We start from the raw sequence: 27,246 nt of genomic DNA on the forward strand, positions 1-27,246 counted from the left end.
CTTTTGGGATAAGGAGTACTTCCAGGGCAGGGCACTGGAGCTCAGCTACCTTAAAAATGAAATAACTCTGGGGGCGCCTGGGTGGCTCAGTCGGTTGAGTGGCCGACTTCGGCTCAGGTCACGATCTCACGGTCCGTGAGTTCGAGCCCCGCGTCGGGCTCTGTGCTGACAGCTCAGAGCCTGGAGCCTGTTTCAGACTCTGTGTCTCCCTCTCTCTCTGACCCTCCCTCGTTCATGCCCTGTCTCTCTCTGTCTCAAAAATAAATAAACATTAAAAAAAAATTTTTTTTTAAAAATGAAATAACTCTGGCACACAGTGTATACCCAATATTTTGCAAATTGCAAAATTATTCTGAAGGGCTGCTCTTGAAGCAGGGCTTTTATGACCGTAACATTCCAGCTGTGGCTTGGGAGATAGAATGTTTCCTACCGCTCTAAACACAAGGACGGTAGGTGTGTATTCTCACTGCGGGAAGGCTTAAAAAAGCAGCGAGCCTCCCTTCAAGTGAGTAAACCTTTATTCAGCGCACTCCGGGGCCGCGCTCCTATGGAACTTTGGTGGTAATTCTGGAATGTGGGTCCAACAGCAGCCCAGTCATGGGTGAGCCTGGCGGCTCCCCGGCGTGATGGCTGGCTGTCCCGGCTAATCACTTCAGGCGGCCCGTGGAAAACCACTTTCTGGTTAAGTCTGCATCATACTCCTCCACCAATGGAAAAAATTGAACATGATGAGGGTGTGTAGCTCGCAGACAAAAATACATCCAGCATTGCACAGGATCCGTTTTTAGCTCTTAACGGCCGAGCATTTTGAAGTGTTCAACGCTGTTTCCTGCCTTGCCATGGGCAGAACGCAGAGAGAGTTTGTGGATTTGTGCATCAACCCTGACTTTGTGAAACTTTTTCTACTAATTGAAAGAGCCTGAGAAACCCTGGCTACATCCAGAGTTTTGGCAAAGGTAAGGTTATAAATGTTTATTTCCCCCCCCCCTTCTGGAGTTGAGACTTACTTTTATATGTGAGATACAAATGTTTCTCGAAGCAGTCCTTTTGGGAATATTTCATTGTGCGCTGACCCTTTTTCTTTGTTTGACGTTATTTTGTACTTAGGCTGCTCTAAGACCGTATTACTCTCAAATTTGAGTATGTATATGCTTTGTGACGCCTACCGGGAGTTTATGATAGTTGCCTACCCCATTTTACTAATTAATTCTCCAAAAGCTAATAGTATATATTGTATGGATTTATTTTTCCTGATATTTCAAAAAAGTATCATTTCTCAGTGTGGTTATGGTAAAAGCATTAATGACTATTATCTTTTTTTTTTTTTTTTTTTTTTTTTTTTACCAGTTAATTCTTTTAGGGCACAAAGGGAAATGAAACTGTCTCAGGGATTGTATTTTGTAGTTTTCTGGTTATTATGTAACTTCATCAGGCCTTAGTTTTGAGCCGAGTGAGCTACTTGGTTTAAGAGTTTCTTTTCAAACTTGTAATTTGGTGTTCACTGTTTATTGATGTTTGTCCTTTTGTCTTGAACTTTCTGAAAAAAGGAATGAAATCCTGTGCAATCCATGTGCGTGTGTGTGTTGGGGGGGGGGGGGTGGGGGCGGTACCTAGTTCAGGTGGGATGATTGATCCGTGTTCCAATCCCTCAGAAGCTGTCCATTCATTAAGTGTCTGTCTGAATACCGAGCTTATCAGCGGGGATTGAGGAACCCTGGCTTGGCCTAGTACTTTCTCAGCTTTACGTTAATTTGGCCAAGCATATAATTCTCAGAAAATTGGTAGGTGGAGAGACAGAAATAGGAAGCTTTTTTGAAGTCATTGTAACTTGGAAGATTATTTATAGAATTTCTGGAAAGTAAGGGTATTGCTGAACAGCCGCTGGGGTTTTTCTTAACACGTTGAAGTATTTCACCGTGGCCCTCTGTCACACTTAGGGATTCCAGAGTTTTTGCTTACTTTCAGTATAACGGGGCTACGAGTTATTTTAGGATAGGCAGTGTGCGTCTTCAGTGTGTTTCTTCCCTGTGGATATATCGTTCGTCGTCCATTCCTTTAGTTCCTTGGCTGAAATGTCTTTTAGGGATGGGGCCGTGGCGAGTACAGTTCAGGTAGGTTCGAGTTCATAGAAACATTGGTAACATTTCTTACTTTTCCTTTGGATCCGGCAAGTGCTGCTCTGGCAGAGCCGGCAAACATTTAGAACCGGGACGGAGCACCGTCTCCTCCTCTAGTCAGATGAACATTTGTCAACTGCTTTGATTTTCACCGGAGCTTGTAGACAGAAACTGAAGTCCCCTGGAGCCCCCCCCCCCCCCCCCCCCCGCCCCATGCCTCCGATCCAAACTAGCCAGACAGTAAATAGGGTTTTGAATGCAAGCAGATAACGGTCTTCCTTCCGTGTCTCAGTGCAGAGGGAGTGAGCTGCAAAGCCCTCTCCTCAGGCCGGGCCTGCTCAGGGATGCCTAGAAGCGGAAGATAAGGGCTAGGTCCCTTGCCAAGAGACGATCCTTCCCAAGCGGTCCCTCCTTTAACCCCTAAGTAAAGTAGATATTTCTGTCTTGGTGGTCTCTAATTGTGTTTGCGAAGAGACACATTCCCTCTTTCAGAGATTTAAAGTCAGTGCAGGGTCGCTGTAGCCACTCCTTACCACAGATGTCAGAAGGATGTGGGAGGAACGGCGGGAGGGAAGGCTGAGAAGCAGAAGCATGGGCTCCTTCCATCATCTCGGGCGGGACGCTTTTCCATGCCTGTGTGCACCTCTGGGTTTGGCCCGCTTTGAAAGATTCGTTTGTGTGGAGATGATAAACTGGGTGAGTGAGACCCCTCAACTCTGCTGTGAGACTTAAAAACAATGGTGTTCATGGCTCATTCAGAAAAAGATCTTTTTGGACATTAAAAGAAAAAAACTGAAGCGTTAGCCTGCGTTTTTTATTTGACATTAAGTGTCGTACCTTAAGGTAAGGGCCAAGATAAAGATGGCTTTATTAGGAGGGATCAAAAAAAAAAAAAAAAAAAAAGGTGTGGATTTGAAAAGTAATAGCAACAAAATTTTAAAGCAGGGAAATGTAGGAGTAATGGAACAATCCTGACTTTCAGACTGTTGACGCACACACGTGCTAAACATCGCGTTTGTGATCGTTTGAATTCTGATAATGGCAGGGTGAGGGTCTTTATTACTCAGCCCTACCTAAAACAGGCTTACAGATGGTAAGAGCTGTAATGTCAGTATCCCAGGAATATATCGTATACTACTGTCAGCTATTTATAGCTCAGAGTGTTGTCAGGTTGAGAAGGGACCTTAGAGGATTTTCAAATGGGAAAGCTGGGAAACCACGGAACTGACGTGGCTTGTCCAAAGTCACTGCGATGGTTAATTGCTGAGCCGGGATGCGATGCCACGTGTCCTGTTGGTCCCTTCCTTATACCACCTGTTTCTTTCATTGGAAATAATTTGGTATATGCCGTCCTAGCTTTGTAAATGATAGAGGCGTATATGTGTATACATATGCTTGTAGGTGTATGTATATTTGCTTACACACACACCTCTTACACGCATCTGTTACCCTCCCTCCTTCCATCCTTTCTTTCATTTGCTTACCTAATTGTCAAAGCTCTAGTCGGAGACCAAAGACTTGTCTTTCTTGTATCTTGGTGAAATTCAAAGTCGTATACTCATTTGGTGGCCATCATTCGCACTGACTTATTACCAGAGAGAATTTTAGGTGTACGTGTGCTGCCCTAACGTCTGCTGACAACACAGCTCTGATAAGACTTCATCTGGCAATCTTCCTGGTTTAGCCTTAGGTGAAGCAGTTCCCCCCACCCTGCCCCCCGCCATCCTATCCCGATAGAAGACTGTCTAGGATTTGTTAGTTCTGTAACTTACGAGAGGGAGGCATGGAAGGGAACAGAAAAACACCAGATGGGTTTTACTTAAGTGCCAAGGTAATGCAAGGCGCTTTTGGAAAAATAAACACTTATACAGTGATAGACTGAGTTATCATTTCACTGTAGGAAAGGGATGTGGTAGGTGCTACAGATAACGCCAGGAAGAAGTTGGTCCAGGGCGTTCCTAAGACTTAAATAAAGGTTTAAAAATCCTGGCTATCTTTAGGACAACACTGGAAAGTGAAAATAATCCTTATCCTGTTTTTGTACTTGACCACGACACATCTCTATGGTGGCAGAATTGTTAGGGCAGGGCTTCTAAAATGGAGATGTGCGGACGGGCTCAAGAGTTGCAGAGTCTGTGGGTTGGGAACGACAAAAGCTGAAAGTTCGTATGATGAAAGCCAATGAAAAGGAATTCTGGGTGGAGAGAATGAAAGTATTTTCAGGTCGTCTGTAGCCATTCCTGGAAGGCGGAGTGACCAGTGAAAGGAAGCATTATACACAGACAATCATAAACCAGGAAAACGCATGGTTGTAAAGGTTAATAAGGAGTAGAGAGCTTCACGAAAAGTGTACGTAAAGTCACGGGATACACGTGCGCTCACACATGTATAGGTATGTGTAACACGCATATGTATTCCATTGAAAATTGATAGGATGATCACAGATGAATCAAAAACAGCCAGACAAGGTACATACAAAACCACAACAGAACACCCTAGAAATAAGTGGTACCTAGCAGAGACCTTCACTTACCTTTATTCCCCCCCACCTCCGCCACACACACACAACATGACTTACAGGGGAAAAGTGGAAATTATAAGAAGACACAGTGATAAGTAGTCTCCCAAAGAGTTCTGCGCTGGAGTTAATGCCCTGCTGTATAACCATATATTGTTCTCGAAGGGTTTTTCTCCAGTTTCTCTAATAGTCCAGGGTGGTTGCTCTTGGGCCAAGTCCTCCTCTTGTGCATGAGAGTTCTGCTTTGGCTACTTAAGGACAACATTTGAGCATTTGCCCCTCTCTCTGTCACACAGCACGGTTCCCATTCAATGCTGCAATTTCTCCTGAAGACAGACAGACAGATGGACACACCCCAGGGACCACCACTCGTTTGGGGATTCCTCTATCCTTCTAGCTACTGTTTGTTCCTCTGTTGCCCTTTATAGTCAAACCAGAGCAAGCGGTTGCTGTTTGCCATCTTCAGTGTCATTGACCTCATCCTCAAACTCACTCCAACCCGGCTATCGCCACCCCTGCTCCGCTCCGCTCTGGTCAAGTTCATGGATAAACTTCCATGTTGCTAAGTTCAGTGCTCTTTTATCTATCGATCCTCGTTATTTGGGCTGTCGGAAACCTTCGGCAACTTCACAGTCTCCTCCCTGAAATAGACTTTTTTTTAAGTGTTTATTTTTGAGCGGGGGGAGGGAGGTGGGGGGGGAGAGGGAGAGGGGGGCAGAGGATCCAAGCAGGCTGCATGCTGTCAGCACAGAGCCCAGTGCAGGGCTTGTACTTGGGAACTGGGAGATCATGACCTGACCCGGAGTGAGACGCTGAACCAACTGAGCCACCCAGGTGCCCCCGAAATACATTTTTTTGATTGGCTTGAAGGGCAACATGTTTTCTTGGTTTCCTCTTAATGTGATTCACTGGCTACTCCTTCTGTTTCTTTTGTGTGCTTCTCCTTATTTGCTTGACCTCCTCATTTGGGAGTGCCCAGGGCCTCTTCTCTTCCTTTTGTTTACTTCCTCGGAGAGCTCATCCATTTTATGTTTTAAATACCATCTTCATAAGGATGAGTAGCACACTTGTACCTCAAGCCCACCTTTCCCCTGAATGCCGGCTTCTCCCCGCAGCTGTCAACTCGACATTGCCACTTTAACGTCCAACAGACATCTCAAACGCAGTATTTTGTCTTCTCCTAAACCTCTTCTACTGTGCCTTCTCCATTCTTCCAGAATGAAAGTCACCGCGGCCTTCTTGACCTGTTGCCCCTCATGCCCATCCATGTGGGAATCCTCTCGGCCCTTCTTCCAACTGTATCCAGACTCAGGCCATTCCTCATCACTCCCCCCAAGTCCAGCGCGTGTCCTCTGTCCCCCAGATCCCTCTAGCAGCCTGATCGCCCCCCACCCCCAGCCTCCACTTGGCTGCAGACAGCCCAACACAGGGCAGCCACAGTGGTCCTCTTGAAATGTGGCCCATGATGAGCCTTCTGGAGTCACCACCCTCTAATCATGACTTTCAGTCTCAACACGAAAGCCAGTGGCCTTAAAATGTCCCTTTGGGCTGCAGTCTGGCTCCTTGTCCCTTCTTTGACCCCTTCTGTACCAGCCACACTGGCCTGCCTGTTCCACCTCTCGGGGCATTTGCACTTTCTCTCCTCTGCCTCGAGTGCCTTTTTCCCAGAAGCCATGTCGTCTGTCTTCTGCTAGTCTGGGTAAATGTCACCACTCGGTGAGGCCTTCCTCTTCTCCCCTTTCTAAAATTACAGCACCCCTCCCCCACACAGCCTACCACGCCCTTATTCTTTTTTTTTTTTTTTTTTTTGGCTAAAATACTTGTCACCTTATAACAATTTGCTTTCCTTGTTTGTTGTTCATCCCTCCCCCCCTATAATTAAAGCTCCGTGAAAGCAGGAATTTTTTGGGGGGGGCGGGGTTCCATTGTTGTATCCTCAAGGCCTGTAACCGTGTCCAACAGAATATTTACTCAGTAAACACGTACTGGGTTAATCAGTGAAAGTGTATCTTCCCTAGGATGCCGGATGTAGTAGCTACAGCTACTTAATGCAAATGCTAAATACTGTTGGACTCCTGTATTTTACCTTAGAAATGTAAATTTTATATTTTACTTCATGATCTATGTCTTTATTAAAGCAATTATTAAATTACTTAGCGTTAGATGAAGTTGCAGCTTCAGGAAGATGCTATTTGGTTGTTCTGTTTCTGGATTGCCCTTCCCTCCACCCCCCACCTCCTGGTCTTGGTCAATATGTCCCATCCCCACAGCCTTGGGGACGTATATTCTAAATTCCAGTGGATATTTAGGCTAATGATGATGACGTTTACGCCACCAAGAAAACAGAGTTTTCCTTTGTGTGATGTTCTTTGTGAAGTGGAATAGAATGATTACATTCTAACCTTACAGCTCCTTAGTTAACTTAAAAGTTGAGTTTTTCATTTCCTTCTCCTGTCTTCATTCCCAACTGTGCAAGCCTTTCCTGCCTGGAAAAAGGATACCTCCAGAGAAAGACTTTTTCAGTGCTTTCTTTATGAAAGGTACATGGATCACAGCTATTTTTCTAGAAGAAAAGTCTGAACGTGAAGTTGTACTTAAAAAAAAAAAAGGATAATTTCAGATTGAAAAGAGACATTTAAAATAATTTTGATGTAATGCTAAAAAAAAAAAAGGTGAAAAAAAAATCCAGGTTGGACTCCTGCCTTTGGCCCCTTAGTGATCTTGGTGAAATTGTTTAATCCCTGGAAGCTGTAAGACAGGGATGATCCTGCAAGCTCTGGGGGTTCTTGTGCCCCAGTCAGCCTTGGCACACAGCGGCTCAGGGCACATTAGGCCCTCCCTCTCCCTCTGTGTGCCCATCTACTTTAGATAACAAAAAAAATTGTAAATTCGTATAAATTATAAAATTTATACCTACTAACGCTATTCATATTTTTTTCCTGAAGGTTTCCGTAAATTTGCCAGCTAAAATCTTACTAGGTTTGTTGTGAATTATCATAGAATTTAAGGAAAAGTTCAGCAATAATTGGTTAATTGCGGGCCCCAGAACAACTTCTATTGTAGCCTCAAGCCTTAGAGAAATGGGCTCTCAAATCAGGCAGCAAGCTGAGCTGAAGTAGGAGTTACACATTTATGAGGGCGAGGAAAACACCTACTTAAATGAGGGAAAAAATGTGTGGCTGAAGCCTGTTCGTTTTGTAACTTAAACGGAACAGTGTATAATGAAGAAATGTTTTGCCAAGAATCACTCAGTACAATTACCATGGTATATTTTGGTCACAGAATGTGATTGAGGTTCAGGAGCATGATGCCTGCTTCTGATTTACTGAGGCACATGCCGTCCGTGCAGGTCTCCGAGTCAGTGAGAAGCCATGTGGTTACAGCCCGGGTTCCTGTACAAGGTCTTCTGTTTGAGTACGAAGCTTGGGAAGTACTGACCCATGCCTGAACTCCCCTTTTTTGTGGAAGGGTTCATGTTCATCAAAGTTGAAGGTGAGAGGTTACTTAAAAGTCAGGCTAGCACATTTTGAACCCGGTGAATCTTTGGCAGTCAACAAACGCACTGCTCACGGTCTGTAGGGACAAGGATGTTGGCCAAACTTTGGATGAGATTTGAAGCAGACTTTGGAGAAAAAGAAGGTTGGGACTGAACATTTGATATATTAAACACACACACACACACACACACACACACACACACACACACTAGAAAGAACATGGATAAAAGTATATGAAAGGCAGTTTGATAATTTCTAAAAGAAAAATAAAACAACTTTATATTCACCGGGATTATTCTAAACTATTCTGTAATTTTGCTTGAAGAGGTGATTAATTCCCCTTCCCCCTGCCACCGCCCCCCCCCCCCCCCGAAATATTTTCAGTTTCTGTGATGGCTCAGATGGAGCTGGGCCTCTCAACTCCCCGACATTCCAACAACATACCAGTAATATTTGTGGGAATGTTGGTTCCCCCCCACCCCCCATAAACTCCATGCTGTTAAAGTTGTCATACACTCGCTTATTGATTCTACACATGGTTCACATTGGTAATTAGCCCCTCCCCGCACAAGCTGATAAACCCTTTTGGGGACGGGATCAGACCATATGTCTCTTTTGTCTCCCTCATAGTGCCCAGGAGGGGGTGGGATCTGCAGGAGGGGTCTCCAAACTCCTGATGAGCCATGAGTAGAACTCTTTGTCACTTTTAGCTCCCGAGTTTCTGCCAACACTAAGAACATTTACCTCCTGTGCCAGTGCTGTCCCCATGCTGTCTTTGGGGTGTGACCTGTGGGCTCCTTCTCCAGACAGTTTCCCCAAGTGTCCCTAGGAGATGGCTCACACTGCGGTGCTTCTGGGACAGTTGGGGGATGGGGAGGGGTGATGGGCTAACGACAGTCAACATCTCCCCAGCCTCCCCTCCGCTCCCAGCTCCCATCTCTCTGAACTTTGTCCCTGACACCTGTGATCAGGCCCTGCTGCCTTGTCACCTTTCCCCGTACAAGCTGGGGTCTTTCTCCACTTAGTTCACTTCCTTATTCGGTAGCTTAGGGACTCAGCTTGTGGCCACAGAGTGGCCGTGTCTTAGAAACATGTGGTTTTCTTCTCCTTGGAAGGCCCTTCTTTTCTGTCTTCATCTAACAGAATCCCACTCATTCTTCAAGACTCAGGTCTTCAGTTAACTTTTTTTGGGGGGGGGTAGTAATTTTTAACCTTCCTAGGAAGACTTAGCACATGCAGTGGAAGTTTCTCTTAAGTTGTAGAAGGAAGTAGGTGAGGACCACGTGCGCAACTTGTGGGGCCCAGAATTGCTGACAGAGGCTATTCCTCATCTCCGTCTTCCTGTCTTTAGCTCAGGTGTTTGCCTGGGTAGTGATTGAGCAAGTGTTTTGAGACTCTCTCGACTTGGTTTGTCCTTGGGTCTCGTTAAAATGGGATGTGCCATTCTGATGGAAGCTGTGGTTTTATAAGTCATTGTTTTCAACACTGGTTTTTTTTTTTTTTTTTTGGTCACGAAGAAGCTATGATTGTACTTCACAACTCAGTATACAGGCAGACACGTGGAGACACATGGGAATTTAGTTTCATAAGACAGTTTTAACCCTTACTGGGATGCACTCTTCCATTTTCTGTCCTATTTTATCATCTCCACTCTGTTTCTATTCTGTTCTTTTAAAAATACTGGTAATTGAGTCATTAAATGAATGTCATGACTCATAGTTGAACAGACATTTCTAAAGCAATGCTGCAGATACTAGAACTTGTTACAAAACAGGTGTGAGTGCCTAGACCCTCCTTGTGATAAATTGGCTTCCTTAGGTGATGAACTGTGCAAAGGCCAGGCTGTTGTTTCCGTGGAAATTGATTATCCACACCCCCACCCCTGTACCAGCCATGCTCATCCTCGGAGGTGCACACTGGTTTATCCATTCATCTGTTAATACGCGGTTGGAAGGGGTCCTGCCGAATTGAAATAGAACCCATGGGGCTCCACAATGGATGATCAGCTTTTGAGACCTTAGCAGCAGCTTGCTTTCTGCCCACTTTATTTGTAAGGATTACTCTTCCAGAGCACCATTCCCAGGGAGACCAGATGTTCCTTTTGCCTGCCTCCTTTACAAATTGGGTTCAAGTCTTGTGGTTAGCAATGAGCTCCTTTGAGTCATGGCCTTCAGTTCTCAAGTTCTGAGTGTAGTTCGCTGATGCGGAATGAGAGAAGCAGGTTTTGGGGCAATTATCTACAGCGTTTATTTAGTAAGTTTGGATCCTAGAGAGATGAATGCATGTTTCAGATTTTTAGGTATCGTCTTGTATTTTAGTAGCTTTAGTAAGACAGGCAGTAAACCTTGAGGGCACAGGTTCTCAGCCTCAACCTGACATACGTATCGGGACAGGTAATTATTTGTCGTGGGGATCATCCTGTGGATTGTAGAAGTTTAGCAGGATCCCTGAATTTTACTTACCAGGTGCTAGGACTCTAGTTGGTTTAATTGGAAACATCTCCAGATATTATCACATGTCCCCTCAGTGCCAAAATTCACGGGGTGTTGAGAGTGACTGCTCTCAGGTAATACTAGTTGTTCATTGAGCACAATTTTCTATCATGACTGTCCAATAACATAAGTATATGGCTGTCATTGTTTCTGTTGACATTTGACAGACCTCTGACAAATTAGGTAGTTTTATATGCTGTTATAATTTGGGGAATTGATACAAATCAGGAAAGTGCTAACAGAATTTGGAAGATTCCAAATTTATATATATATATGACATATATTACATATATATGTAATAATTAACATAATTAAAACTGTCTGAAACAACAGACTGTCATAAGATCTGATGTCATAGTACACAAATTTAGACTTCTAACCCACAATTAATAATAGGGCTATATATTTGTATTGTATTTCTCAGTTTTTTAGGTGGTTTCACATACATTTCCACACCCAGTTCTCCGTGAGGTAGGTAGGTCAGATATTTTTATCCTCAAGTTGTAAGTGGAGAAAATGAGACGCAAAGTATAAGTAATTTGCCCAAAGACTTGTGCTATTTAAGAGACGGAAACAGGCCTTAAACCCAGGTTCTCTGACACAAACCAGAGTCGGATGCTGAGGTTTGTCTTTTTAATGATTGAATTCCTCTCCCCCTTCCCCCCAATGAAGGAAACCAAGTAGATATGGTTATGGTTAATGATGGTTAGTCCTATTCTTATCTTTTTTCCTAGTTCTTATCACCATCTGGAATGTTGCCCTTGGACAAGGATGAGGCTCCTATTCCAGTATGAAAATCTCTCTGGAATTATGTGAGAAGCCTTGTTGGTGTCTCATGGTGGTAGAACGTCAGCTTCCCTCACTGCCTCGCCCAGCCATAAATCTGCTTTTGTGCAGGGTCCCCACGCCTCTGTTCGGCTTGCTGTCCCCATTCAGCCCCGGTCCTCCCCACAGAACCATCCGGCCCCCGGGGGGTTGGCTCTTACCCTCTTTAGTTGCTCCTTCTGAGCAGCTGGCTCAGGCCAGAGACAAAGCAGTCTTTCCTCTGCTGTAAACTCTACACTACGTGGAAATGGAGACTTTGGGAATCTGACACATCAGTTCAAGCCCAAGCTCAAGGCAAATAAAGAAAAGGTAAATCTTGAATTTCCCCCGAAAGATGTTTTGCTGTGGAATTCGGTAGGGCACCGTGGCTGTTGGTATTGTAGTGATGTATTTGTGAATTTCTTCACATTGCTGGGCATTTCTGGGGTGGTAATTGATCACAAGTTGAACCAAAAATATCCATTCTTATTTGTCATTTCAGCTTTTAAAAAGCAACAAGCAACATAGCAGGTTTATATGGTTGGGGAATGCAGAGAGCAAAAGACAAGGTGGTTGTTTTTTAGGTTCATGAGATTGTCCATTTCTTAAAAGAATTGCAGTATTTTATTTTGCAATAAATAAAGAATTATTAAAAACTTGTTTATACAGCACACAATATTTGCTAAATGACTTCCCTTAAGTTCTCCATCAGTCAGCTGCGGGCCCCAATGCACATTAGCATACCTAATGACATAAATCGTAGGTTAGCATACCTAATACATGTTACTCCGTGTTAGTATTTCTAATACATATTGCAGATTAGTATACCGACTATGTATTTTTTTCTGTTTAAAGATATTGGGAGCTTTGAACTAGTCTCTTTTTTAAAAAAAAAGTTCACAGGAAATTTGTTGTTTGAGTATTTTCAGCCCCCTTTCTATCAACGACAACAAAAAAGTATTTAACTTGAATACCATAGAATTCCCTCAGTCAAGGAGTCAGGGGTGTTGAACGCTTGACCTATTTATTCTCCTTTTTCCAGACAAAAGCCACAGCTGAAGCATGCCCAGTAAGTGTCTGTTCAATTTGCCAAACTCCTCAGGGGTAATCGTTTCCCTCAGAGATTACCCTTCCTGTCAATAAATTCCTCATAAATACTGCATAATTCTTCTCGTTCCAGTTTGAGGCTGGTTTTCTTTTGCCAGGATTGGCTGAAGATGTTGAACAGCTGGTAGGCGTTACCATACGTAACAATGCACACTGTTCTCCACCTCTTTGCTCCCTCTTCTGCTTTTTTCTGGGCAGTGCCGTGTTAATTACCGCAACGTTTCCTCGTGGGCGTCTGTGTGAGTCCTGTGGTCAGACCCAGTCGGGAATGATTCCTGCTCTTTGTGCTCAAGTCAGCCTTCTGGTATGTGAGGTTGCTTTCACTTAGTTCAACAAACGCTTCTTGAATGCTGTATGGGCCCCAAAGTTGCAGGCCTTGGGTGGACAGCGTTTTTGTAAAGGACAGGGTCCAGGGCTCTGTGTTTCAAATATAATATGATATAAGAATGAAACTGCTTAATTTCAAAAGCAGGAAGATGAATGTAGGTTGTAACCTGTTGCTGGGGACTAAGCTTCCATCCCGGGGCCATTCTGCGACTTTGAAGCCTGGCCTTTGTGTGCCTTGAGCAGCTGACAGAGGGAGCCTCTCAATGGCAGTTTTGTGTCAATTATGTTGGAGAGCTTGACACCAGGGCTGTGTGCGCCTGTCTTCAGGCATGTGACCTTCAGATCAGAAGGGCCTGACAAAGCTGGGCCGGCTGTGGGTGAGGGACCCTGGAGCCTTTCACCTTTGGGGTCATCCCCGGGCCTTGGTCTTGAGGGAAATAAACAAGCACAGAGTCTCCCTGCAGTCAGCTCGTGGGAGAGGTCCCAGTGGTGACAGCCAGGAGCAACGCTGGCCACTTGTAGTTCCCTACGTTTAAAAAAGACGGAGCTGAAGAAATACAACTCCTATTGTGAGCTTTTAAAAGGTGGGGTTCTTGTGATCTAGCTCCAGACTCACAGCGGTCACGGGGGCCATGTTTCAGTGGCATCCCAACCAGTGCGCTATTCCCTCTTTCAGATATTTGTGAGAGCCGCCCACTAAAAAGATAAGTGGTCGGTAGCATAGCGGGTGCCATTTGGGGCCACATTACTGAGCCGGTGGCCTGAAACGAGCTCTTGGATCCTCCTGCCAGCCCCAAAGTGAAAAATCTTTTTGGCATCCCCCTGTCCCCCAATTTTAAAATCTATGTGTGTGTATGGCCTCAGGAAGACTTGGGTCTCTGGTCTTACTGGAGAAACTTGGGGCCAGGGCCAGTGCTTCACTAATTTTAAAAGTCACTACTGAACTCTCCGAAGGGGTTACACCAGCTGTGTGCCAATAAAAGGATGGTCAGCATCACTAACCATCGGAGACAAGGCACAGTGAAACCAGATATGGTCTCATCTTGTACCTGTCGATGGCCACTATCAAAACGCCAGAGAAATAACCAGTGCTGGTCAAAGCGTAGAGAAATGGGAATCCTGTACGCAGTTGGTGGGGATGTAAAATGGTGGAGCCACTGTGGAAAATGGGATGGTGGTTCCTCAAAAAATAAAACATAGAATTACCTTATGAACCAGCAGCTTCACCTGTGGGACAGCAGGGTCTGAGAGAGATGTTTGTCCCCCCACGTTTATAGCTGCATGGCTCACAGTGGCCACCAGGTGGAAAGCAATCGATGTGTCCACTGACGGATAAGGAGACAAACGAAATGTGGCCCATACGTATGAGAGAGTATTACTTGGCCTGAAAAAGGGAGGAAATTCTGACACACGCTGTAACACGGATGAACCCTAAAGTCATTGTGCTAAGTGAAATAAGCCCGTCACAAAAAGACAGATGCTGTGTGAGTGTACCTGCGTGAGATACCTAGGGTATCAAATTCATGGAGACAGGAAATAGAATGGTAGGTGCCGGGGCTCGGGAGAGGGAGGTGGGGAATTGTTGCTTAATGGGCACAGAGCTTTAGTTTCAGGACATGAAGAGTTCTGGAGATTGTATGTGTAACAGTGTGAATGTACTTGGCATCACTAACTGTACTCTTTATGGTGGTTAAGACGGTAAGTTTTCTGCTATGTGTATCGTAACACAATTACAAATAATTTCCATTTTTGAAAGGGAAAGAAGTCACCATTAAACCGTCACTGCTCTGCTGTCTAGGTCTGCAGAGAAAACTCAGGCTTTGTGTCCCGGGAGCGAGCACTGCCAGATGGCAGCTCATCCAGCCTGCCCCTTCCCTCCAAGTTGGGCCTCCTGCCCCTACTTCTTGTGCGGAGAAGCCCAAACATATGCTGGAGAACAACTCTGAATCTCCTTCGTGGGGTCAACCTCCGTAACACAAGTTGTTGCGGCCAAGGACTATTTCACTGTGATTCCGCGTTGTGGGTTTTGTTTTCACTGCTGAGTCAAATCGAGAACAATGAACTGTTTTCATATCAGGATGATGCTTCTGCAGTCCTGTCCGTGTGCAGAAGCTGCAAGTTGTTTTCCTGACGGTGGTGACAGATGAGCCGTGACTCATGCTAGAGCCTTCACCTGCCCTCCCCTGAAACAAAGGCGCACATTGGACTGCAGACTGTGTGTTGAATTAATGGCCTTTACAAGAGTGGATGGGCAGTTCTAGCTTCTTTTACATCTTCCAGCACCTCTGATGAATCAAGCGGTTTATAGACATTTCATCTGTTATTTTGACAGTGATTCTGGACACTGGTTGTTTCTTGGTAGAATTTATATGAAACCTTTGTTTTTACCTTTTTGGAAGCTTGGTGTAAAATGCTCAACGGTTCCCTTGTATTTTCTGTTTTTCAGGATCATTTCATGGACTCCCTTCCCATACTTGTTAACCATGCTGCCTTGTTCCCAGGACCCCATGAAGCCTTCTGACTATTAATCTCCCTCAGAGCACAGACTAGACTTCAGGTACAGCCGGCTCAGATGAGTTGTGGTTCACCTCAAGTTGCAAGACTGTGATTAAGGTAATGAGTGACTTCAGTTGTTTGATCTGGTCATTTTTGTTTTGATATGTGTATGCTTAGCTCCCACCAAAGAAAAGTCAATGCATTTGACTTTTGTTTTGTGGCTGTACATTCTTAGGCGGAAAAACATTACAATTAAAAACCTACTAAATTCATTTTGAAAGGGACCTGAGAACATGACCCCCAGCTTGCCTCAAATAGTGATCTACTAGATAGAATGAAACGCCAAGGGGGAAGATTGAGATCTGATTTCAACTCGCCTGTTTGGCTTAACAGACTCATTGAGAAAAGTGGGGCTTTAAAAAGAGTCGCACGGTTTCTGATAAGTCAGCTTCAAACTATTTTTTCTCATCATGTTCTAAAGTGAGGACCCGTAAAGACTTGAGAAGCACTAGAGATTAGCTTTATGAAAATGTCTTTCTGCCCCAAATGAGAGCTTTTATTCTCCCCCCTCCCCCTGCCGCCCCCATTCTTCATCTCAGCCTCCTCTTTGGGGACTCCTTTTGTCGTGTTCCTACTCTGTGTGATAGACCCAAGCTCCAACAGAGTGTGGTACCTGGACTCCTGTTCTTACAAACTTGGCGGTTTTGAACAATAATCTCTTATACTAGCTAACTGGCGTTAGCTCTCCTAGTACTTTGTATGGAATGAAAATCTCTCTAATCACTGACAAATCAGTGTACTGGAGTGACAGGTGCTTTTCCCTCATTTTCCCCTTCAAGAATCCTTTATTCAGAACCTCCCAACACTGAGCCTCAAGGGGGGTCTCCGCCTTAAGCTGATCTTTGTGCCCGTTCAGCTTCCGAATTAACATCATACGACAAATTACGTGTTTTAAAGTTAACTAGCACGTGGGCATGCAGTATTATCCACTTGGCTGATAACCTGCATGGCATGTAGAAGACCAGTTCGGTAAGCAACTTGTGTCCCTGCTTTTCTGAGTTGTAGGAGACACAGCAGAAACGTCGCTTAGTCACTCTGTAACGTGTGGAGCTTTTTTTTTTTTTTTTTTTAAAGAAAATTCTGTCATAATGGCCCTGTTTCTCACTGATGCCGCTCTTCTTCATTTAGGTTAACATGGGGAACTCGGAGAGTCAGTACACCCTTCAAGGATCCAAGAATCACGGCAACGCTCTCACTGGTGCTAAGCAGAAGCCTTGCTCGCTGAAAATACGCGGCCTTCACGCGAAAGACGACAAGTCACTGCACGGGTGGGGGCCCGGCAGCGGCGGCGCGGGCTACAAGTCCCGGTCCCTGGCCCGGAGCTGCCTGTCTCACTGCAAGAGTAATCAGCCTTATGGCTCGAGGGCCGGTGGAGCCACGTGCAAGGCCCCCAAAGGCGGCGCGTACGCCAAGCACCGGACCAGCGCCTCGGGCAACGACTTCCTCTCCCCGGAGAACGGCTTCCACTACGTGGCGCACCAGCGGGCGGAGGAGCGCGTGGCCTCGAGGGACTGCAATGGGCACCTTCTCAGCTGCTACGGGGGCAACGAGAGCGTGGCGGCCACGCCGCCGCCGCCGCCGCCGCCTCCGCCGGGCGAGGACCGCAAGAGCCCCAGGGTGCTCATCAAGACGCTGGGGAAGCTGGATGGCTGCCTGCGGGTCGAGTTCCACAACGGCGGCGGCCAGGAGGCCGAGGGGGCCCCGGGGAACGCGGGCGGCCCCGTGCGGCTGCTGCGCTACTCGCCCAGCCCGGGCCCCGGGCCCGACTCGCCCCCGGACTCGCGGCCGCGCTCCAGCAAGGGCAGCTCCCTGAGCTCCGAGTCGTCCTGGTACGACTCCCCCTGGGGCCCCGTGGGCGAGGCCAGCGAGGCCAGCGAGGCCGAGGGCCCCCTGCCGGCGCCCGGCACGCCCGCCCCCCGCCTGGGCACCGACCTCCCGCCCGGGGCCCCGAAGCCCTTCAACCAGAGCTCTTCCCTGTCCTCGCTGCGCGACCTCTCCCCGGACGCCAGCCCCGCGGCCGCGGGCCTCCGGCTCTCCGGCGAGTTCGTGGGCGCGCGCGCCGGCCTCAGCCACCGCGTGTCCTTCGCCTCGGACATGGACGTGCCGTCCCGGGTGGAGCGCAGGGACCCCGGGCCGTACGCGTCCTTCACCCTCCCCTGCCGCAAGTCCAAGGCCGCGGCGGAGGACGCCTCCAAGAAGGACACGCTCAAAGCCCGCATGCGCCGCATCAGCGACTGGACCGGAAGCCTCTCCAGAAAGAAGCGGAAGCTGCAGGTGAGCCACCCCTGGCGCGGAAGGGAAGGTTCCCGCAGGCCCGCTGTCTGTCAAACGGGTTGTTTGTTGCAGGAGCTCCCGCAGAGCGCTGGCTGGAGGCTCAGGAAAGCGCAGAGTTTAGCCTCAGGCTGGGCTCCTCTTGTTTGCAGCAGTGGGTGGTGGTGGTGTTTCTCTTTTGCTTCAGAAGGGCACTTGTTACCCCTCACCCAGAACTTCAGGCTCTGATTCTGTGCAACCTTACCTCCTGGGACTCTGGTGTGAACTCCACGGGCGTCACCCCGAGATGTGGCCAAACTGTCCTTAGAAACTACAGCGTGGGGGTGGGGGGGGGGCGCCTGGGTGGCTCAGTCATTTGAGCATCTGACTCTTGATTTCCGCTCAGGTCGTGATCTGGGGGTGGTGGGACTGAGCCCCGTGTCAGGCTTATCCTCAGCATGGAACCCGCTTGAGATTCTCTCTTTACCCCTCTCCCCTGCTCATGTGCACACTTGCTGTCTTTAAAAAAAAAAAAAATGAAAAAACAAATTATAGCTTTGCAGAGAATTCCCCAGTGAATTAGTCATCTGCGAATCTTGCTAGAGTTCACTCTCGAAGTCTAAACAAAAAGGAGAGATAGAATGTTGTTATTTGGGGATGAGTAGCCTTCCTGAACTTGACATTACTTTGGGGAAATTAAAATTTCTAGACTTCAGTTGGTACATTAAAAAAAAATAGTTGATGAGCTATTTGTATAATCTCACCACTTTCTAATGGGGATAGCAAACAGTTTTGAAAATCTCTTGTACCCAAGAATGTGTAATAGCAAAAATATGATCATGCCTGACAAAATAAGCATTGTGATGATAATACTGACATGTAATAATGATGTATAAAGTTGTCATGGGGAAACAAAGTGGCTTAGTCACCAGGAAGGAAAGTATAATAGGTTGCCTATTTAGGTTCTAGTGGCAACTGCTAGGTTTTCAGTTCTTTTGCTCTTGTCTTTTCTGTTTTGTTTGTTTCTTGTAGAAGGGAGAAAGTTCTCCCCCCCCCTTTTTTTTTAAACTCGCCCAGTATAAGTCACATTGTTGAAGAGAATTTGAGTGGGCAGTTTGTCTCTAGTAAAACTGCATTTCATCCATCTTGGATCAGTGTCTAATTGCAAAATTTTATAGAGCTTCAGGGGTGAAAAATAATAGAACTTCCCTGAGTAGATGGGTTCAGATCCATAAAACTTCCTGCTAGTTACTCCCTTCTCACGCGTGAAGCATATCACCACCCCTTGTTGTCCTCGGCTCCCCCTTTACCCAGAGATCACCCTCCTGCTACGGAACTGTTCATATCCCCAAATGTAGTCATTTGCTGACTCCTTACTCACTTTCTGCTAAGCCTCGCCACCGAGTGGAGATTTGACCTTTTCTCTCTGCTCCTGGTTCCCAAATAGCTGATGGCAGTTGAGCCTAATGGGGTTTTGAAATAGTCCTCTGCTTTCTCTGGGGCTGTAATCCCACACTGAGAACCTTTGTGCCTTTTTGATTCAGGTGTTCTGTTGCCGACTTCTGTTAAGTCGTCATTCATTGTGACCCCTGATTGATCCTGGCCTTGAGCCAGTCATTCCACATCTCTTGTTTGCATAGGGTGTGTTTCTCATCTGTCTACGTTTGTGGTCTGGCTTACACACGGCTCTACTGAGCCTCATTCAGGTTCAGGGTAGCTCAGTAGCAGACCGGCAGCCCCTGCGTGTTGGCCACGTTCTGCCCCTGTCAGACCGTCACTGCCCATTGCACCCGTGGGCGATGCCCTCCTTCAAGTCTGTATCATCCAGAGGCTTAACTCTGAATGGGTTGTAAGCCTGTGGAGTTAAGAACAGACTGGTTATGGGGCACCTGGGTGGCTCTGTTGGTTGAGCCTCTGACTCTTGATTTTGGCTCAGGTCATGGTGTCATGGTTCTTGAGATCGAGCTCTTGTGTCCGGATCTGCTCTGACAGCATGGAGCCTACTTGGGATATTCTCTCCCTCTCTCCCTCTCCCTCTCCCCTCCCCCCTTCCCCCTTCTCCTTTTCTCCCTTTCCCTCTCTCCCCCTCTCTCTCTGCTCCTCCCCACTTGCACTATGTCTCTCTCTCTGTCTCTCTCAAAATAAAAATAAGTGAACATTAGAAAAAAAAGAAAAAAGAACATGATGGTTATATAATCAAAAAATTCAAATTTGAAAGCTAGAAAGGACTTCCCCCTCATTTTAAAAATGAAGAAAGTAAGGTTCAAGGAATTTGAAGGTCCTCCCTGAAGACACTAGGCTAGTTGTTGGAGAAGCCAGGGCCGAAACCATTTCTGCTAAGCCTCATAGGTGAGCTTTTTCCACGTAGCCACATGGCCAAGATATTGTTGATAGCCACTAGTAACTTTGGGCTTACTGAGTATTAAATATATTAAATAAATATTAAAAATAATATTACTTTGGGCTTACTGAATATTAAAATAAACTACTTTGGAGTTTTGAAAAGTGTCCTTTGAACGCAGCTTTTGTTATGCTTGCGTTCCCACTTTTGATCTATGAAGGTGAGCAAGATGAGTGTTTCTGGCAAGTAGGCCACTCCCATTGGCCTTCCCCTCCCCCCCCCTTTGTTTTTTGTTCACAATTTATGGCAAAGATCAGGTATAGATGCTTAAAAATGTAGTCTGTGCATGGGAGTAAAGTTTCCGACTGTATGTTACAACACAGCACCCAGCAAATGCATATTCTCTCGCTCACATGCGAGCGAAGTGTCTGCCAGCAGGACTAAGGTCCAGAAACCCTTACCGTGATGGAGAGACATACTTGTTTTGACTTTTCAAAAAGAGATATAAAAGGAGCAGCCCCCCCCCTTTTTTATAGGGCTTTCAACCAGTCTGGTGAGTTAGACCCTAAAATAAGGCAAATTGGTAAAAGAACATATACAACTGAAAAAGAATATCGTACTAATGGGGGGGGGGAGGGAGGGGGGGAGGGAGGAGAACACATGCTGGAAAGAAGTATGTGTTTGATGCCAATAAGCTCTTCGTGTTCCTGGAGCTGTACTGAGAGTCCTTGTTCCTGTCCTGGGTGAATTTTCAGTTCTGTCAGTCAGGCTGGGTCTAGGTTATGCTGAGGTAACAGAATGCTCTCACGTCTCTGAGATTTAACACAAGCAAAGTTTCTTTCCTGTGTTGTCACTCTGTTCTGCATTGTTCCTTTCTGGCACCCCAGGTCCGCAGAGTAGTTCCATCTGGAACGCCACAAGCCATGGTAGCAGAAAGAGAAAGAAAAGCATGTGTTGGCTTTTAAAGCTCCCACTTAAAAAAATAATTTTTTTTTAATGTTTATTTTTGAGAGAGAGAGAGAGAGTACGAGCAGGGGAGAGGCAGAGAGAGAGGGAGACACAGAATTTGAAGCAGGCTTCAGGCTCTGGAACTGTCACCACAGAGCCTGACACGGGGCTCGAACTCACGAGCTGTGAGATCATGACCTGAGCTGAAGTCTGACGCCTAACTGACTGAGCCACCCAGGCGCCCCTAAAGATTCCACTTTTTACTTCTGTTCACATTTATTGGCCAAAGCAAGTCTCGTGGCCATGCCTAACTCTGAGGGAGGAAGAGAAAGATGGGAAGGAAGAGAAAGAGAACGATCACCTTGCCACGTGCCCTAGGGGAGGGCCAGGCATATTTGGTGGGCGCATCGACAAGTACTGCAGAGTTTGTAGTGGAGAAGATTCAGGATGCAGACACGCTGGCTTTCGGGCCCTCCTGATTTTGGAGCTCACTGCTCTTTGAGGGCTTGCATAGTCACAAAGAACTAATGGTCCCTATGTGATGAAGAACAAAGGCCTGTGAAGAAGGGCAAGGTGTGAATTGGGCACATTTTCCTAGAAGATTGAGGAATGACGATACAAGAGTTTTCCCTTAGCAGCGAGGAGTGACTGACATCTCTGGAGTAGCTTTGCACTCTTTGCTGCAGTGCTCTGGTCATGAAGTTCCATTATCCATTGTTTAGGATTATCTGATTGTGGGGAGATGGAAATCAGACTGCTTTGTGTACATGTGTAACGTGGCTCCTTAGTTTCACACCCATAGCCCAGTGATCAGGAAATCTAGCTGAGCCCCTTTAGGGATGGACATTCATTCATTCCTTCCTTCTTATCAGCCTGAAAATTAGTCACTGCCTATTGGGATTCTAGATAGAAAGCTTTGGACATTTATCAGAAACTGGAAAGGTTCATGTTTATGTCTAAGAATCAGTTATAAATGCTAAAATACAATATTTTCCTATTTTTTATGGGGGAAAATTTGTCATGCTTTGCTGTGGTGGAACATTTAAAAGTCAGCATTACAACTTGAAGACTCTCTTGTGAGAAACCACAGTCAAGAATGTTTATAGGTCACATTTAAGTTTGGCACCTGAGTGTCTTTCCCTGGCGGACTTCGGCTTATTTTGAAACATCCCATTATAGCTCTTGCTGGGTATCAGAGGTATCCCAGTGTTTGGGGTCTGTGAGTCAGAGTCATATTCATAGCTGAAATGATGTTAATACTAACTAAAATGAGCAGTATTTCTTCACCTCTTAGGAGTGTTTTGAAGAGCAACAAAGTGACAATTAAAAAAAAAATCTTAGTACTATTTTGAAAGTTTCTAAGTGACTCACTGCTGCAGCTGGCTTATTTGTCGTTACATAAGCATCTGTGTATAAATAAATATGACTGTGGGACACAGTGTAAACACAAGTGGAAAATAATATTTTTGTTAGTAATCGCTGTGCTTGGGGCTCCGTTGTTTCTAGCCCCTGGGTATTTTGGAAGCACTCTTCGGTTGATTTTCCTACAAAAGATAGCAAGTATTTGCTACTTGATATCTGGATGGAATCTCTGAAAAGAAAACGCCTCCACACAGTGGAATACTCACGATAAGGCCTTTGTCGATGGTCCTTCATTGAGTTTGCCTTCATTTTTATTGAAATGGATAAGGAAACATGATTGCAAGCCCACTAGTAGCTGATTAGATGGTGTGGTTAGCATCCCTCTGCAGATTTACCTTAATCTAAGCTCTAAGTTTGGAATGTTAGCATCTTAGATTAAGGTCACTTTCTGCTGAAAAATGTAGTTACTGATGTTTACCAGTGAATGGCCTGTATGAAAGTTCTTTTTATTAAATAACTTCTCATCTAAATGAGGAAACATTCATGTTTTCAGCTCTGTGCATGGCTGCTTCAGTGTTTAGTGCACTTAGTCTAATAGGGGGCAGTTGTTACTACATAAATATTAATTTTACTTACAGCTGCCTATGTCTGATTTTATGTTGTCATAAACATTAAAGTTAAGAATCGTGTCTTTGGTATCCCCAATGCCTAGAACAAAATAGATGTTCGAATAAAAGGATGTGCGTAAGGAATATATTCCTTTCAAGAAATATAGTCTTTTCAAGACAGAAATTCCCAAATTAACTAAAAAATACTATTTATGAAAAACAAGTTAGTAGCAAATACCCTTTGTAGATCAGGAATTCCAGGTGTGTGGTTTTTACTACCTGAAGTTGAAAATAAGGTGCTGGGATCCTCCAGTCTTGATTTGGGTAGAGGCGGTGAGAGGCTGGGGGCTGTGTTTCTGACAGAGGAAGAGAAGTTTGCGTAACAACACCTAAAAACACTGCATGCCTATTCCCTACCCCACCCTATGACCCTGGAACTAGTGATTTTCTACTTAGCTTTAAAGGGACCCAGGAGGAAGGCAGACTGCCAAGAGCATGAATTCTTTCCAGGAAGACACTGATTCACAGAAGAAATGTCAGCCTAGAAATCTTCGCTGATGTGTTTTAAATATGCTAGTTAACTTCTTGATGCTCAGCATAGATTAGATTTAGGATAGTCAGTGATTTTTTGTTTGTATCTTGAAGCACTGACTTTACTGGCTGTAGATTGAGTTGGGCAACACTGTTTCCACAGTTCCTTCTGGTTTGGTGACTTGATGATTGAAGGTGCATTTTTGTTAAAAGAATGTTGCTTGGAGGCAGCAGCATTAGCAACCGACAGTAAGACACGTTTGCGGTGTTTGGGAAGGGATACTGTGGATGTATGTAACCTCTGATGGGTGTTCGTCTGCATTGCTCGCAGGAGCCGAGGTCCAAGGAAGGCAGTGACTACTTTGACAGCCGCTCAGATGGACTGAATGCAGATGTGCAGGGGCCCTTCCCGGTGTCTGCTTCGCTGTGGTCAGGGGGCTCAGCTCAGATCCTGTCCCAGAGAAGCGAATCCACTCATGCAATTGGCAGCGATCCCCTCCAACAGAACATTTATGAGAATTTCATGCGGGAGTTGGAAATGAGCAGAACCAACACAGAGAACCCAGAAACATCCACGGAAACCGCCGACTCCAGCAGCGGGTCACTCAGCTCTTTGGAGCAACTTGATCTGCTCTTTGAGAAGGAGCAAGGGGTGGTCCGGAAAGCAGGATGGCTGTTCTTCAAGCCCCTGGTCACTTTGCAGAAGGAAAGGAAGCTTGAACTGGTGGCTCGGAGGAAGTGGAAACAATACTGGGTGACGCTGAAAGGTAAGTGCATTGTTGACTCGAGGGCCGCTGGGATCATTTTGCCCAGCTGCCCTCTCTCCTAGGAAGTGCCGTTCAGTCCAGGGTTAGTTTGCGTCAATGTGAAGGGATTTGATGCAGAATTCCCAGCATGCTTTGCTACAAAAACTTTCTCAAACCTAGATGATATGGATTATGTAATACTCACATATGTTATTCATTCCGATACATGATGATTGAATTTAATGGTTATAGCTTATTACTTTATAGGTATTTCTGTACCATTCTTTAATACCTTTCCTGCCTCTGGGTGTAAAAATATTGCAAATAAGTAACCATCTTTGGAACTGCGCATGTTCAGAACTCCAGAGAGGTATCCTCCTCAGCTTGTATGATGAAGAATTTCCTCTGGATTATTTGATTTGTGTGCTCTACCCTTTATAAACTAAGAAAGTCTAATTGTTATCACAAACAAATGTCTTCTTTTTAATGTGAAGGAAATGGGAGTAAGAATTTGTTAAGATGAGGAAAATTTCTTGCAGGCATTGCCACTTAAAAATTGTAATGGCCTTGCTCATTATGGGCGTATAGATTTGAAGCTATCTAAATGTCCTGAGGAAGAGCGAGGCTCTAAGTCGATACAGTGTGGATTTACACAGATGTAAAGATGATTTACACAGATGCGAACAGGAGGAGCAGCCTCACAGCCGCTGGCATTTCTGCACAACCGTCTTGTGACTCTGTCTGAGGAACTGAGTGTGGCATTCAAAGCCAAGCCTGGCGACACCCTTCCCTATCTTATCCTTATCTGGTGACATCCGTCCCTATCCTGGGAGAAAGTGGGACTAGGAATCCCGTCTGCAGGATACGTGTGAAAGGCCTGGAGCCCTCCACGGTGCCTCTTTCTACCTTTCTTCACTCACCATGTAAATATCATAAGACGCCCCCACCCCAGCCTTGGGGAGCTGGTGCCATTTCCTAATTACCCATAAGCCTCTCTGGGTAGGATGCACTTTGGAAGGTATCTTGTCCTTAAGTGACATCTTCCCTTAGCAAACTGGAAGGTTTGTAAAATCCGCGACCCAGCGCCCAGCACAGACTGCGGTCCTCTTTTCCGGCTGTGGATGTAGATCCTTGTGATACGTGGTGGCTGAGGAAGGCCAAGAGCTTAGCTGGCTTGGGCGTACTGGGGAGGCAGGTTCTTACACAGGATGATGAACAAGATTTGGAAAGTTGGGATAAGGGGATGAATCTAGCAAGATACAGTTCGAAGGGATAGGTTATGCTCTGAGGGTTCATAATCATGTAACCACCCAAGTACAGGATAGGGAGATGTGGCTCCAGGGTATTACAAGTGAAGGAGACTTGGGGGTTTGGTCTGGAGGCCGTTCATTGAATGGTTTCCAATGTGATGAAGTCAAGATAAAAGTAAATGTGGTTTAAAAGAGTAAATGTGATCTTTGGCTTCATCATTAGAGATGTCCCATGTTCTTTTTTTTGTTTTTTTAATATATGAAATTTATTGTCAAATTGGTTTCCATACAACACCCAGTGCTCATCCCAGAAGATGCCCTCCTCAATACCCATCACCCACCCTCTCCTCCCTCCCACCCCCCATCAACCCTCAGTTCTCAGTTTTTAAGAGTCTCTTATGCTTTGGCTCTCTCCCACTCTAGAGATGTCCCATGTTCTACAACCACATGAGCCTCTCCTTCCTCTGCCCTGGGGGGACCTGGCCATTTCTGTCCTTGGGGGCAAGATAGTGCAGGAGACCTGTTAGCAAACAAGATGAGGGTTCTTGAATAGGGTCCATCTGAGGTATTTTTGACTGGAGAGGGGAGTGAAAATGTCCCCTCTGGGGGAGTGAGCCTATGAAATTGTTTATGAATCACAGTCTGAAGCTGCCTCCTTCCTGCATGATGTTTGAAAGAGTTGCACTCCACTCCATAATGTGACATGTATCTATTTTTTAGTTATTGTATTTATTTATTGTATTTACTTATGTTTATTTTTCAATGTAAAACCTGTTTGTTAAAATTGATGGTTTTGGAGGCACCTGGGTGGCTCAGTTGGTTAAGCATCTGACTTTGGCTCAGGTCGTGATGTGGCAGTTTGTGGGTTCTAGCCCCGCATCGGGCTCTGTGCTGACAGCTCAGAGCCTGGAGCCTGCGTCGGATTCTGTGTCTTCCCGTCTCTGCCCCTCTCCAACTCCTGCTCAGGCTCTTTCTGTCTCAAACTTAAACATTAGAAAATAAATAAAATCGATGCTTTGGGAAGTTATTCCCTGCCTGTCTTAATGGCTCTGAAAATCGCCCAGGGTACACCCCATGGGGCTGTGGGGGGGGGGGCTGGTGACGGTGTGTGTTTGTGTGTCCATAACCTGCTGTAAGAAATGAGGCCGTCGGTGAACACCAGAGGGATTTAGAGCCATGCTATATGGGGGATGGTGTAAGGATCCAGGATCATTGAGCTTGCAGAAAATAAGGACTGGCGTGGCGGAGAGCAGCAGTCCTATAGAAGAGACACTGAATTTGTTCTGGTTCTCCAGAGGTTGGGATGGCACGAATAGATGGAAGGCAAGCAGATTCTGATTTAGTGAAAAAAAAAAAAAAAAAAAAAAAAAAAAAAAGAAAGAAAGAAATACAACCGTGACCAGAGTGATGAGCAAGTGGAAGGGACACCATCTTCCCGAGTTCCCTGCTCCTGCAGACGCTTGTGCAAAGCCAGATTGTCGGAGGTTTCCTGGGAGAGATTCAGGCAGGTATCACTCACTGTTGGAAGAGCTCCCGTCTGGGTTCTTGTTTTCCATCGTGGAGGCTACCCCAGGGACTTCCGCGGCAGGCGTGGTCCTGAGTTGTTCGACATTTCCAGGATCGACACTCCTGCCTGCGCGCTGCTGTCTCGAGCTTGCTCATAAAACACCTCAGGACCCACGGATAAAGGGAGCTTTGTGAGTGTAAATGTTATCAAGCACACATTCCTTCCTTTCCTTTGCAGCCAAGGAAAGGCATGCGATAAAGATGTTTTTTTTCCCAGCATAACCTT

At 45.8% G+C, this 27,246-nt stretch overlaps 1 protein-coding gene across 17 annotated transcripts in view; it reads left to right on the forward strand.

The window, feature by feature from the left end:
- TIAM2 (TIAM Rac1 associated GEF 2) overlaps positions 1-27,246 on the forward strand; it is a 325,018-nt gene that overhangs the window by 198,738 nt on the left and 99,034 nt on the right. For 11 of the 17 annotated variants that reach the window (XM_045058261.1, XM_019831415.3, XM_045058262.1 and 8 more), the window contains 3 exons: positions 15,309-15,475; positions 16,547-17,692; positions 23,790-24,225. In XM_045058261.1, the coding sequence (XP_044914196.1) occupies positions 16,553-17,692; positions 23,790-24,225 (1,576 nt within the window). In that variant the 5' untranslated portion in view covers positions 15,309-15,475; positions 16,547-16,552. Of the gene's footprint in view, positions 1-501; positions 957-11,358; positions 11,759-12,733; positions 12,840-15,308; positions 15,476-16,546; positions 17,693-23,789; positions 24,226-27,246 lie in introns of those variants that run through there. The other 6 variants (XM_045058267.1, XM_045058269.1, XM_045058270.1 and 3 more) reach the window with 3 other exon arrangements.

Source organism: Felis catus, chromosome B2, assembly GCF_018350175.1.
Source record: "Felis catus isolate Fca126 chromosome B2, F.catus_Fca126_mat1.0, whole genome shotgun sequence".
In the NCBI taxonomy this organism is placed as follows: Eukaryota; Metazoa; Chordata; class Mammalia; order Carnivora; family Felidae; genus Felis; species Felis catus.